This window comes from Cyprinus carpio, chromosome A14 (genome assembly GCF_018340385.1).
Source record: "Cyprinus carpio isolate SPL01 chromosome A14, ASM1834038v1, whole genome shotgun sequence".
In the NCBI taxonomy this organism is placed as follows: domain Eukaryota; kingdom Metazoa; phylum Chordata; class Actinopteri; order Cypriniformes; family Cyprinidae; genus Cyprinus; species Cyprinus carpio.
The window spans coordinates 14,320,121-14,335,131 of record NC_056585.1 but is presented as its reverse complement, the minus strand read 5'-3'; the positions used below and the strand labels follow the sequence as shown (position 1 = coordinate 14,335,131).

General features: G+C 38.7%; 1 protein-coding gene across 1 annotated transcript; it reads right to left on the bottom strand.

Annotated features, from left to right (window-relative positions):
* Nucleotides 1-1,721: 1,721 nt before the first annotated feature.
* Nucleotides 1,722-14,827, bottom strand: LOC109102388 (protein FAM193B-like). Its single transcript, XM_042769974.1, has 10 exons — nt 14,466-14,827; nt 10,879-11,154; nt 9,575-9,758; nt 9,014-9,229; nt 6,419-6,827; nt 6,144-6,330; nt 4,436-4,669; nt 2,633-3,671; nt 2,453-2,528; nt 1,722-2,147 (listed from the first exon to the last, which is right to left on the bottom strand). The coding sequence occupies exons 1-10, from the start codon at nt 14,640-14,642 to the stop codon at nt 2,051-2,053; spliced, it is 2,895 nt and encodes a 964-aa protein (XP_042625908.1). The 5' UTR covers nt 14,643-14,827; the 3' UTR covers nt 1,722-2,050.
* Nucleotides 14,828-15,011: the final 184 nt, after the last annotated feature.

Genomic DNA, 15,011 nt, shown 5'->3' with positions numbered 1-15,011 from the left:
ACTCAAGTCACACGGTCTTACGAGGGTTATTGTTTACTCACGAAGGTGAGTAAATAATGACAGAATAAAAAATAATAATAATAAAAAAAAACTTTTTAAACTCTTTCTTTAAAACATTAAACTTATTCTTTAACCTTGAAAGCATGGTAAATAACTTGAAACTGGAACTGCAAAAACGGAATACTCTTATTTCCTATTTATGCTATTTCGTATATTACCAGATTTGCATGTTGCAAAAATAAAAAGGTTAGAAAGCAAACACAACACTTTTTTTCTCAAAACTGTCATGTTTTAATCTTTCGGCATGAAAGATTTTCACAGTATCAAAAGTGAATAATAATAATAATTATAATAATAAAAAACAAACAAAAAAACAAACAAACAAAAAAAAATCAGAAAACAAAATAAAACAGAAAGCCAACATACACTTGGCCATTAACGGTCTAGTATAAATCTACATTCCAAATGTTTAAGAGAATGTTTTCTAGTTTAATATAACCTGGATAGAGTCAAAGATGTCGGGAAAATATGAAACAAAAACTGATTTCTCAAGAGATCTCAATCCTTCAAAGGAGATTTACTCTGTCATAAACCCAGAGACCCTTAAAAAAAAAAGAAAAGAAAAAGAAGTCATAACTGTAATTGGGATTTTTACCAGAAGGGGGTCAGCTTCAGGTATACATATGTGAAAAACTATGACGCAGACATACAAAGCTATGGCAAGGGCCACCAGATGTTACAAGCGCCGTACCACTGAGGGGAATCTTAAAGCCCCTAAAAAAGCCTTAAAACCTTTGTAAAATGCGATTGCAAATGTAATGAATGAAACCAGTTCTGAACAAGTCTGGTTATGCACCAATGGACTGAAACTACACAAGCAGAACTACTGCAAGTGTCTTAGATGCATAAATTCAGGTCTGATACCATCATGCAGCCAAAACAAGGGTGCACTGCTGGAGAACCTACTACAAACTGAAACTCACAAAAACAGCTTCGAGAACGTGGTCACAGCACAGAACTATATCCAAACCACCACACGGGAGGACCAGCAGGGATACTACCATAAGATTTCGGTCTGGGGATCAGTCAGTTTGGAACAGCCTTCCATACAGAGTTGAAGGACAAGGGAGAAATTTCTAGTTGCCTATACTTGTCAGTTTTCACGCATCATGCAAAGGAAACATAGCTCATCTGCTCAACCTTAGATTTAAATCACATTTTTTTTTTAGTGTTGATTCCTTTTCTTAAAAACGTCCAATGTAATAAAACAAAACAGGTTTACACATCATACATCGTAAGCATTGGTACTGATGCTCTCATTGTTCTGAAAGACAACAAAGTCAACATGTGCACGGTTCACATTTTGTGCAAATAAACTGTCACAGCTGCACTTGGCCTTACAGAGTCGACTGTGAAATTACATGGGTGTAGCATTATCTATCCAGATCTTTGTATTTCACATGGACAGTTCTGCAAACTAAAACACATCAGTGAACACGACAGTCCTTGCTGCCTTTTTACCTCCGTTATGACAATCACACATGATACAGCAATTCGAATTTTGTATTATCAAAAAACCCACATTTTTCGCATCTATTCTAAAAGGACAGTATATTTGCAGGGTGAATGGAGTATGCAAAAATGCATGATGGTGCAACCGTAGAAGTACCTTTTAAAACACATGAACAGCTGAAAAAAGCATGATGGGTCAAACCGCACCATTGTTGTGAATTTAAAACATTTTTATTGTAAAACAACTGTGTACATACGACATATAAAGCATGTAGATGCACTGAATCAGTACCCAAACGTGTTTTAAGGATAACAAGATGCAAGTTTTCAGACTGAGGTCAGGATGCAGTGTGATCCCTGTGAACAACAGGTAAAATGAAATCGAGTTGAGTTGAGATGACTGGTGGTCAAAATCAAGGTCCCGTGGCATAGAGGCAGAAAGAGCTGTGAGAGGGAGAAACCTTAGGCCGATCAGGTGTTGAGTGAAGTAACCAAAGGCCAAACTGGTTTTTAGTACAGTCTTGCCATCACCTATCTGTTACTGAGCTGCATTTGACGGCATCTTTTTGAGGCTGAAGTTGGACCAGTTCACAGCCACCTTCTGTCGGGTTTGTTTAGCAGAGTCGAGACAAAACCTAAAAAAACAAAACAATGAGAGATTAAAAAAAAAAAGTTAAGCAACACATTAAGATTTTTTACATCTCTATGACATTCTTGTCCCAAGAATGACCTGTAATGTGAGGTGATGTAATGTAATATAGGTTTCTATATCTGCACTGGTAAGATACACTGACAGTGATATCTCACTGGAACAATACTGACATTTATTAATAAAACGTCTCTGTTGTATCTTAAATACAAACAACAATATTAATAGTGATGCTTGTCAAACACTGCTAATTAACAGAGCAGTTCGTTTTTGGTAATGACTGGACTTTACCTCTTGAAATATTCAACTTCACGATCAATCTCGTCCATTTCCGTAGGGTCGACGTCTTTGGGAAGGAACACATCATCTATCAGGGAGAAAGAAAAAAAAAATGATGAAGAGCTGTAAAGTGGTCTGATGCAACATATCTACAAGACCAGACCAGCTTGCTATTGCCCAATGGTCACTTACCGATTGTGTTATTCGATTTTTCCGTCTTGTTTTTGTTCTTATTTTTAGTCTTTCCCTTCAGTTGCTGTGCTTGCTGCTGTGAACTGGGAGCGTTGGATGTGGTTTTAGTGTCTATGTCATGCCCCGACCTGTTTCCCCGTGCATCCGACAGGTCATTCTTCCCCCTCTGCGTGTTAGACCCTGTATTATGGTGACCGTTTGAGGCTCCATTGGATGACTGCTTGCAAGCTTTGATCTCTTCTGCTCTCTTATTTCCTGTTTTCTGCGAGTCTGCCTGCTGCTGAGCCTGGTGGTTCTGTTTGGATCCACCTTTGGTGCTTTTATCTGAATCAGCTGCCCTTGTTTCCTGCCCTTTGTGCATCTCGGCTTTTGCCGTTTTCGTACTGGACACCTGCTCCTGAGTCGCCTGGTCCTGGTGCCTCTGATTCTGCTGTTTCTTACTCTTCTTTGCCTTGGATCCAGCTCCATTTGTGGTTTTGGTTTCAAGGACCGCATCGCTGGGCTTGGCCGCAGATGCAGTGCCAGGCTGGATGGACTCTGAACCCGTGGCTGGGCTTCGTTCTGGTGACCGCACACGGATGAGCTTGGAAAGACTTGGCGTGGAGTGAAGCCTCTGGATGTCTTTGGCTGCAGTGGTGGTGTCCTCCCAACCGTTAACTATATCCAGGTCTCTCTTGAAGTTCCTCAGTGAGAGCGGTGCCAGATCCAAGTCTATCTGCTGCAGATCAGAAGATCCGTTGAGGTGAGACAGCAGATGGTTTCCTTCCAGTGTCGCCGCCTTCTTTGGGAAGTCGTTGACGTCCAGGTTGAGGTCGTACATGCTGAAGGAGGCACGGATGGAGTCTTTTATGGTGTTTTTGATCTCCTCCAGACGGCTGGTCAAGAAACTGTTAACTCGCTCCAGCTCCAACTGAGGCCACTCCAACAGTCTGTTTGCTTCCCCGTCCGGAGTCAAATCATCTACGGGGTCGGGGGGAGATGCCGAACGGGGTTCACTGCAGGCTGCCTCGACGCTGACCTGAAGAGCCCTCTCCTTCTCCTGATGAAGATTGTTGAGAAATCAGTCACAATCATGGAAGAGTACATGCTGCATTTGCATAAAGAATGCAATAAGCAAGTTGGCTTCAAAATAAAACTATTTCTGGAAATCAAAGAGGGCCGAGATTCAAAAAGGTACAATCTTGAAACAGAAGCCCGTTAGAAGTCATTACAGCAGTGGCTTAACAGAAACAGAAATTCGATATAATATTTTAAGCTAATTATTCAAATTGTTTTTTGGTCATATATTTTTTGGGTAGGTTTCTTGAAGCATCTACGAGATGTTGCCACAGTTCTTCCAGATTTAGTCTGTGTCAGTTTTTTCTGTTTCTTCATGTCATTCCAGACAGACTGGATGAGGGTGAGATCAGATCTCTGTGTGGAGCAATCTCAGTGCATTATCACAGTTAATGGCAAAAAGAATGTTTGGTAACGTAAACTGATATTTCCCACCGACACACTACAGCAAAGATAGAAATAACTGACTTTAAAAACATTTTTGTTGTTGAAAATACTAGAGTTTTGCACAGTAGTGTATTTTTAAAATGTATTTTCTTTTTTTAAATATTTTTCAAATTTTTGTAACATTCAGCTGCCATTACTCTAGTCTTCATTGTCACCTGATCCTTTAAAAATCATTATGATATGCTGATTTGGTACTTATTTTATTTTTTCATTCACTTCTGATGTAACAAATGAACCAGAAATAATGACAGCTGTAATTATCTCTTTTCCGGACATTTATACACAAAACAAACAGTGCACCTTTTTCTTCTGTTTGTGCCGTGCCCGTTTTGCAGCCTTGGCACTGTTGACAGGCTTGGGCTCTGTGCTGTTGATGAAGTCCAGGAGTTCGTCCACGTCTCGATGGTCTATGGTACTCGGTGCTGCCGGATCTAGATCCTGCCTCTGAGGAAGTTCCTCTTTACGGCGGGTCAGCCTGGACCGAAGCTTCTCCCTGATCTCAGCATAGTTCCGACTGGTGGGGGCGGCCGGGGGCTGTTCAGAGGAAATTAATTCATTTTAAGTTATGGTAGACGTAAAGATAAACATAATACATCTATATGTTCTCAAAATATAAATGTCTAGGGAGCACAAAATAAATTGTATTAGCAAGATTTCAAAGTTTTAAAATACAACCTCATTTACTTTTTCATTCATTTCACAAAAACGGCTTAAGGCTTGAATACCTCTGCTTCCAACCACTAGAATATGGATTTATATTTTTCTGTACCTTATGATCACACTGCAAATTTCAAAATTCAAAAATCCCTTGTACTATAAAAACATCCTGTAAGTTTCAGAACTCAAAACAGCTTATATTGAAGCCAATCTGCCAAAACAACAGCTTTGTGGAATGTGACACTTTGTGTCCCTATTGCATCACTGTCGGTTTAGCCCCGCCCACGATTCACACACGTAGTGTAAATAATGAGAGAGATAAATTCAGGTCTATGCAGAAACCAAACGATAAAGATGCTTAAAAAAAAAAAAAAAAAAAAAAAAAAAAAAAACGGTCTTTGCATTGCCTTCTTTCAAAATGACACGAGATTAGAAGTCTTGTTTGCTGGGAAATTCAATGAAATGAATTGAGTTTATTAAAACTCAAGAATAGATATCTTCCAGTGGGCTCAGAGAAATGAAATTAACGTAAAGGAAGAACATGATTTCATTCCTTATATTAGCTTGTTTTAAGTATAGATTCACTTAATTTTTTTCAATTTCTCAGAAAACAAGACTAGATATCTTCATTTTGTATCTCAAGTAAATATACTCTTGATTTAGGGATGCTGAGATATTGCTATTGGGAAACAAGACAAAACACTGAGGAAGATATTCATTTTTTGCAGTGCATGCAACATTTAATGCCATGCCCTTATGAATTTAAGAATTTCTGCTCAGATTTAAGAACTTTTTAAGGTCTTCATTTGTGCAATGGTGAACTAAAACCTTTTTAAGACCCACAGATACCCTTTAAAGTGCCCCATATTATGCCATTTCCAATATAGCCTTTCATGCAGTGTGTAATGTAGCTGTATGTGAATGTAAACGATCTGCAAAGTTGTAAAGCCAAAAGTGCACAATAAATGGTTATTGTCTCCCAAAATAAAGAATCGACTCTGAACAGCAGAAATGAGTCGTTAGTAATGTGAATACAGAACTACTGAAAAAGGCGAATCGTTTCCGACATGCGCTGTATGCCGTAGACCAATAACAACAGACTGGGCCATTTGACCAATCAGAGCAGAGCAGGCTCATAGAAAGGAGGGGTTTAGAGAGACTGAATCTTTGAACTGCTTTGAACAAATCATTTGAGAATCGCTGGAAAATTAGGTCATATTAAATGCATATTTTGAGAAAATAAAAGCGTTTTTTGACCTTGCAAGCATGTAATCCTATTTTAGGAGACTCCCAAAATAATATTAAGAAATATAAAAACAGAATAATATAGCCAACATAAAAGAAAACATACCGCGTTGTGGCCAAAGAACTCGCAGTAGCAACAGTCACAGTATTTCCCGTCCTTCTGATTGGTGGAGGAGGAAGCACAAGAGCTGCGCTCCGAGCTACTGTCCTCATCATCTCCTTCTTCAATCTCACAGGGTGGGGCGTGACACAAAGACCCGTTGGGTAACTTGTGCCCTTTACACGCTTGGTCCCTGTTTATACAGAACAACAAAACTTAACGCACAGAAATATTAAGCAATAAAAACAAGCAATGCCCACTGTACGTCCACCGACGCTCACCTGCATGCCCCAGACGTTAGATGGCCAGCATTGGAGGAGGCTACAGAGCTGCCATTACTGTGTCCATTGCACGGGTGACTGCACCCTATGAGCGAGTTGCTGAGTTTGCTGTGTTGTGGGTTAACAGCGGAAATGTGGGAGTTCTTGCAGGCGCTGGGCTTGTGTAGGGCCACCGGACTGTCCACCCCACTCGAGTGCTTAGCTGCAGGAGCATGAACGTTTGGTACCAGTGGGGAGAAGGGAGCGTGTGAAGGCAGCCCCGAACTAGTGGAGTTGATGTGAACATGCTGACTGGAGTTTTGCTTGGGAGGCAGCAGCGAGGAATGCTGGGATGAGAGACCCGTTGGACTGTTGGGCGGCACTGACAGGTCTGCAGCTTGGTGGTGGTCATTTGGGTGGAACGCCTCACCTGTAGAAAACAGCATATTTTAATTCTTAGTCATTTAGTAGTTTAGGTGATGTCTATTTAGCTTAAATCTTGGCAACAGGACATTTTATCAGTAGCTTTGTTTCTATTTTTGTTGGATCCAGTGGTACAGTCCACTGAAACTTAATTGGTTCATCATCTCAACTTACAGTTTATTAAACATCGAAATGCTCTGACTGGATGTGACTATAACAGCAACATTTCCTTATTTATTGTAGTCTGACACATACTTGTCACATTGGGACATGGTGTAAATTTAAAAGCTTTGCGGTTCACACCCATTACATAATGCAGTGCAATAAGAGTAAATGGTAAAAGTGTATAAATTAAAATGCATTCAAATGTTAAATGTCACTAGTAATTACATTAAAGGTGTTTTGCATGCATAGAGGTATAACGATATTCAAACTGAACCAAAAAAACGCAATACACCACCCACGGTTCATACCACGTTACTCTCTTGGCCTACCCCGCCCCCCACATGCATATGGCCATGATGGTTTTGAATGGCTTGAATCACTTTGAAAAGGAAGGTACCATTAAGGGCAACATGTGCAGAACAAATCTGTCATATAGGCTACATAAAATTATAATGAGAACACGACTGTAAAAGAACATGCCATGTTTGAGGCATTGCTATGGAAAGAATGCGCCCACAGAGTTATATCTTCATGTCTAGCACAGTCGCTTGTGCAGCCACTCACAGCCTTTTGTTGAACTGTGTATATACTATTTATCTCATATAAGATGCATTTGGTTGAGTTATGCTGCAGTAAAGTGCTTCATTGTAGGCCTACTACGGTGATTATCTCTTCAAAGCAGAATATTAATAACTATGATTGTCATATAGGCTACATAACATTATAATGAGAACACTATTATAATAAAACGCTGTGAATTTTTAGAGTTTGCCATGTTTCGCTGCCAGATTATGGGCATTGTGCATAATTCTACACATTTCCGCAGTTTTCGCGATTATAAAGCGGGAAATTCCTGCAAACATTTATGCACTATAGCATGAATATTGCTATAAAATCATTTTCTTATTGTCCGACTATTTCATTTTACTTATCCATGGCACATGCATTTTTATATGTCGCTTAAGTAATCTTATCCAATGACTTGTTTGCATTATTTAGGCTTTTTTTTTTAAGGCAATAGATTTTTTTGGGTAACACTTTTACGAAGCAACAATTTTTAAAGTCTTATTTGTTAATGCATTAATTAACATGAACTAATAGAGAACAATTATTGTTATTATTATTATTATTAAGTTAAAAGTGAATCTACTAGTGTGCTCTAGCATTGCTGGTGCCATTCCATGAACACAACCACCACAGCAAACAGAACCGAACTGAGCCGTGGCTCCAAAACTGCAATATGAACCGAACTGTGGCACTGGTATATAGTTGCACCTCTAACACATATTCTTCCACACCATCTCCTTCAGTCCTTCTACTGCAACACCGCACTAAAATTAGAACAAGCACTTCAACCCCTTAATCTATTATCTTCTATCCCTACACACAACATCAACAGAAACATTGAGATTAAAAACAACGTCTGATACTGTATGTAAAATCAGCTAAACAAAGTGCTAAATTACATTTGCTAACATTAGATAATGCATAAGGTCTCATGAATCTTATTATTATGGACTATTATATTTGCTAAGAATAAGAAATGTTTCTTCTTAGAATGATTTCTGAGGTAATCATGTAACACTAAGGACTTGGAGAAATGTCTGCAGAAAACTCAGCTTTGCATCACAGGAATAAATTACACTAAAATTGTATTCAAATAGAAAACAGTTATTTTTAACTGCAATAATATTTCACCGTATTATTGTTTTTACTGTAGGTTTGATCAAATAAATGCTGTCTTGTAAAGCATAAGAGAAATCTTTTAAAAACTCTTACCGACCCCAAACTTTTGAACGGTAGTGTATACAAATACATTTCGCGCATTTTAAGTTTTTTAAAATAAAATTATTAAATGTGCTAGAAATGCACATGAATTAAAAATAGTATATTTATAAATGAATATTAGGCTACATTAATAAATGCTGCAAAAAAAATTGTACCTAATGTATTAACTAATGTTAAAAATTATAACCTAATGTAAAGTGTTGTCCATATTTAATATTGTGGCATGATTTGTGTTCTTACCTGGAGGAGTTGGTCGTCGACACATGGTCTTGAAGTGCTTGGGGTTGGTCTTACATAGATCAGTGGAGGCAGACAGTGTCCCAGGAGAAGCCACATTGGAATTCTGGGATGCGGGATGACTGTAGGGACAGACTTTAGTCCCGAATGTTTTGGCAGCCTTCCCGGGAGCGTCATGAGAGGATCTCTTCTCATGGCAAGCTGCTCCCACCGTTCCGCCTATCAGGACAAGAAAAAACATTCTGTCAGTCTTATTTCTACAGCCAAATTCTATTAAATACTTCTTGTACATCTGTTAAAGAAAAGCAGAAAAGTTTGATCATGTCTGTCAACCCTGAGTTTTATTTTGCCACAATACTGTACATTATCCCACCAAATAAATAAATATGACATATTGATTTGAGTTCATAATCGGAGAAGAAAGAAGAAATTATGGAGTGATATGAAAGTTGAAACTAGCGCTGATATGTAGAAAATAAGCCTGAGATGGTCAATTCACTGGTCACTTTACAATGCTGCAACTGATCAGCTAGAATCACCGTGTAATGAAGCAAAAAGACGTACTTTGTGAAAGTGTAGCTGTGCTGTGGTTGCATTGAGATCCTCCATTAGAATGAGTCGAATTCCACAGGCCCGACAGTTTTCGTGCGGAGAGGAAGGAGCTGGGGTCCCAATCCACCGAGCTATGCTCAGGATAACCATTCCCACAGCTCTGAGACTTACACGAGGACGAGTGGGACAGCAGCACCTGAGTAACAACACATTCATCTTTTAGACAAGTGACAAAAACACATCTACAGAAACTGTTAGGGATCTACAAGGTGCACGGAAATAATTGTGGACATATCAGTGCTATCAGATTATTTTTTGTTGTTGTGTACACAGGATTGTCCTCAATGACATACTGAGCTTTCCGCTCAAAAGAAAAGGACCATTTTGGTCCCAGTTGTGACACAGTGTTCTTCATCCAATGAAAAAATGGATGCAAACTTAACATCAGCAAACCTGAATGAACTATCTTCTGCAATTCTAGTGCAATCTTCCAATAAAAATAAGCCCCAAAAAATGGATCTCTTGATTCAGTACCAACTAACAACTCTATGCATGTACAGTAGACCTAAAATTGATTTGGATACACACTAAATATACTAAATATATGAATGTCAATGCATTAGATAAGAAAATATTAAAATGTTTAATTAATAAAATTAATTTTTATTTGTATTTTCAATTATTTTTATTTCACATTTATTTCATTTTTAATGCATGTAATTTTGTTAAAATCCATTACATTTTTAAGGAAGACAGCATAAGAAAATAATTTTTAAAAAAGTAATTACGTAATTGGTGTATAAACAATTTTCACTCAAAAATTTCTAGTAAATTTCATTACTACAAAGAAATGGCAAGTAACACATTGAATTAAATAAAATTTTAAAAGAAATACTGAACCTGTTTATATATTTTTGTTTAATATACAACTTTGAAAAATCATTTTTAAAATGGATGTTTGCTGAACATATCAGTATGACCCTGAGGGGAATAGACTTCATATAGCCACTAAAAATCACTGCGATATTGGTTGGTTAAAAATCACAAATTACCAAGAATGGTTTGGAAAAGCGAGGCAAACTTTAGCATGATTTGTTTACCACTCTGTTTCATATTTTGTATTAAATGCAATGAAATCTATAGAGTACAATTTGTATATTACAGATTATCAAGCGCAATTTATTTCTCCACACAAAACACAACATTCATCATATTCTGAAGTTATAAAGATTTTTTTTTTTGACTGCATTTATAAACAGTCCATAATCCGCAAAATCTGAATTTCTATGAATGACCCCAGAGATAATCTCAATTACTTGTGCAGTTTGCTCCTGAATAGTTCTCCTCTCCTCCTCTTCCACACTCTTCCTGCAGCTCTGGCAGATCCACAGCGGCACTTCACCCAGCAGTGACTGGGGGAGCGAAGGCACAGCGTCTGCCAGCTTGCGGCCTGGAACCTCTCTCAGCAGAGCCTGGGAGAGCGCAGGTACAGCCTCTGCCAGTTTGGACCCGTGACTGGGGAGCCCGTTCACCTGGCCTGCCCCCCAGTCTTTAAACTCCCGGTGGCACAGCAAGCAGCAGGTGTGCATGGACTGTGGGAAGAGAGAAAATGAATAAGAATTTAAAAAATAAATGAATGAAAACAGACTGACTAATAAAGCTAGCTACATTCACAACTAAATAAATAAATAAATAAATAATTTGGATGAAATAGCTATTCATTTTCATAAATTCCAAGCCTGAAAAATGTAAAAATTCCCCGATCTCTCCAGGTTTTTCAAGACCACAGGAACCGTAGATATAAGTGATTCAGTGGTTGGTAGAAAAAAATAAAAAATGCATCCAGTGGAGTCAAATTAAGTTAAATGAATTCATGAATGTTCATATTACAATTCATTTTCTACAAGGAAATAAGCACTGCAGACATTTAAGATTTGCTTGGTTATGTCTTAAGCTCATTTTAATTTGTTCTAGATCATTAGAGATAATGTTATGGTGCTTTAGAAGCCTCTCTGAAACCAGTGCATAAAAATCCTTTATACAAAAATGCTGTCTGTCAAGTTAATGACTGACTGGTCAGGGGGGCACGTTTTTACAGCAGAAACTCAATAACTAAAGCATGATTCTTTGCAATTGAGTTGTTACATTGCAAAACAGAAATAAATGCACATAAATCAGATCAGGAATATACATTTTCTACACAGAGCTATTCTAACAATAACATTTTTTATGGAAAGGTTCAGCAAGACTACTGTAAGGCAACAAAACAAATACCAAACAGTGAGATACCGCTGTACACCATCCAATCAGTGCAAAATCATAATGTTAAATACATCAGCTCAAAAAGTATGTATTTGTGCTTTGCAGCTGTAACATTTAGTGTTTAAAGTGATAATCATGTTAGCAGGTTGGTAACCATGAAAGGCTAGCAGAACTGAATCGCATGGTAATAATGCAAGAATTGGCACATAGTAAATATGGCTCTAAAGTACTTTAATGCACAAACACGTGGTAATTATGTCAGAACATAAAGTGAGACTCCACGGCCGGGTTAGTAGCACCGCGTTAGCCTGATTTCTACAGGAATAATTCAGTAGCCACAGCAACACACGGTTAGCTTTGTGCTTCACGTACTTTCGTTTAGCTTTCTTTGACCAGCTACTCATATACAATCAGTGTCGTATAAAACATTCAGATGTAAGGTACTGCGTTGCTGGGGGCTATTAGAATGCTTTGAAGGCAATACATTTATTTATTTATATCGTTGGCATATGTGGCGGGCGAGCTAGTGCTGCTTCGCCCGTGTAGCTCGAGAGCGAGCGTAGTGATGGGAAATCCGACTCATTTCCGCGAAACGGTTCATTCGAACAGTTCTTTTCAAAGAACCGGATCAAAAACAGATTCAGAGATTATTTCACGTCCGGACGTAAATACGTCATCACCTCGCCCCTGGCATCCCGGAGCGGCGTATTAAATGTCAAGCTTTTTTTTTTTTTTTTTTGCTTTTAAGTCTTATTAATAATTTTTGTGTAATTCCATGTGTCCCATCTTAGTTCTTTTTAAACACGATTTAGCTCTTTAAATCAAATTCATTTATAACGTAAATATAATTGACATTTACACTGAGTTATTTTAAACTCAATTTACACATTTCAGAAGAGGTTTTATTAAAACCCCATTATGTTTGAGTAAAGACGAAAATAAATGGTTTTGTCGTAAACACTTCCAGTATGCTTTTGGTACCATTTTTGCTCATATAAATATAATACTTTTGACTCCATCAATCAAAATGTAAGTGCTTCGGCTCATTACATTTACATTTAGTCCTTTAGAAAAACCTTAAAAAAAAAAAAACCAACAAATGAGGACAATGGAAGCAATCAAAATCAACAAAAGAGCAATGATACACAAGTGCTATAAGTAGTCTCAGTTAGCTTAAAGCAGTACACATAGCAAGGGCTTTTTAAATAATATAATAAATAAAAAGAAAACAGATAGAATAGAAAAAGAATAGAGCAAGCTAGTGTTAGAGGTCTTTTTTGCTTTTGTGAATTGTATAATAAATGAAAAGAAAACATAGAATACAAAAAGCTAGTTAGTTTTTTTTTTTTTTAAGAAAACAAGCAGCAAATGAAAAGAGTGCAAGTCTAAAAGGGACAAGTGTTTTTTTTTTTTCTTTCTTTCTAAGAATAGAATTAGAATAGAGAGTGCTAGAGTTAGAGGGTCAAATAAAGATGGAAGAGATTGTTTTAAGGCGATTCTTGAAGATGGCTAAGGACTCAGCTGCTGGGATTGGGTTGGGCAGGTCATTCCACCAGGAGGGAACATTTAATTTAAAAGTCCGTAAAAGTGACTGTGCTTCTTTGGGATGACACAATAAAGTGATGTTCACTTGCAGAACGCAAGCTTCTAGAGGACATATGAGTCTGAAGTAATGAATTTAGGTAAAGGGGTGCAGAGCCAGTGGTGGTTTTGGAGGCAAACATCAATGCCTTGAATTTTATGCGAGCAGCTATTGGTAGCCAGTGTAAACTGATAAACAGAGGTGTGACATGCATTCTTTTCGGCTCATTAAAAATTAATCTTGCTGCCGCATTCTGTATTAATTGTAAAGGTTTGATAGAACTGGCTGGAAGAGCCTGGACAGAACAAGAGCTTGAACAAGGAGCTGTGCAGCATGTTCAGAAAGAAAAGGCCTGATCTTCTTGATGTTGAATAAAGCAAATCTGCAGGACCGGACAGTTTTAGCAATGTGGTCTGAGAAAGTCAGCAGATCATCAATCATAACTCCAAGGTCTCTGTCTGTTTTTTAAGGAGTTATGGTTGATGTGCCTAACTGGATGGTGAAACTGTGATGAAACGATGGGTTTGCTGGAACCACAAGCAGTTCTGTCTTCGCAAGGTTGAGTTGAAGGTGATGGTCCTTCATTCAGCAAGAAATGTTTGTTAGACAAGCTGAGATGCGAGCAGCTATCGTCGGATCATCAGGATGGAATTAGAGATAGAGTTGAGTGTCATTCATTACGAATCATACAAGTCTGAAACGACTCTTGTAATAAAGGATCACTGGAAAATAGGACACATCCGACACAGCTCTCGGTTCAGTGAGGAAATCAGTTGTTTTGATTCGAGAACACTTATGACAGATTGAGTCCGCTTCCTAAATGAATCATTTGGACGGATTTAAGGTGAACCGATTCACACAAAGATCCGAGTCGTTCATGAATCGGACATCGCTAATCAGGCGCTACAAAACGCAAAATAAGCGCGAAAACACAAATAACTGCACGTGCAACAGAGCCCTAGATAAAGCACCCGTTAAGATAATTAAAAATCAAGTCGCTAACAGCGCGAACCGGCTCAAGGAGGTGTGTTGTTGAGTGTACGTGTTAGCATTAGCTACCTGATTGGTCCTGCTCGCTCCTGCATCTCCTCCACCGCCAGCGCCTCCTGCTGCCGCCGCCGCTGCTGCTCCTGCTCCCGCATCGCCGGGCTTCTTCGACAGGCTCTGCTGCTGCTGCTGTCCCGACACTAAATCCTTGGCCCCGACGCCCTGCTGCTTGCTTTTTTTCCTCGCCATCGCTTTAGTCCGTATTATGCCCGTCGGCTGGTCTCCAGGTTCGGTGTATAAACACAGTTTCGGTTCTTGTAGGCAGTCGCAAATGCTCCTGTTCTTTCACAAGGCAAGACAACAGTGAATATGGCGGAGGGCTGACACACACACACACACACACACACACACTCGAGTAGGTTCAGGGGTCACACGTACTGATGGCAAGCGGCTTCGGTAGGCTTGAGAAAAACCGAGGACGCCATGTTTAATGAGGGCAGTATTTCCAGGTGACAGAATACAGTCAGTCAAACTACAGTAGCGCAGGATTGAAGGAGACATATCAACAAAGTAAACACGTGCAGATCTAATACATAAATACACGCATATACTCTATTT

Bases quoted from the DNA above. Each gene is read 5' to 3' on its own strand.
- LOC109102388 (XM_042769974.1), bottom strand. From the start codon at position 14,642: ATGGCGAGGAAAAAAAGCAAGCAGCAGGGCGTCGGGGCCAAGGATTTA. The intron at 11,155-14,465 runs GTAGCTAATGCT...CTCTTCCCACAG, and splicing joins GAGCGAGCAGGACCAATCAG to TCCATGCACACCTGCTGCTT. The intron at 9,759-10,878 runs GTAATTGAGATT...GTTGTTACTCAG, and splicing joins TTCAGGAGCAAACTGCACAA to GTGCTGCTGTCCCACTCGTC.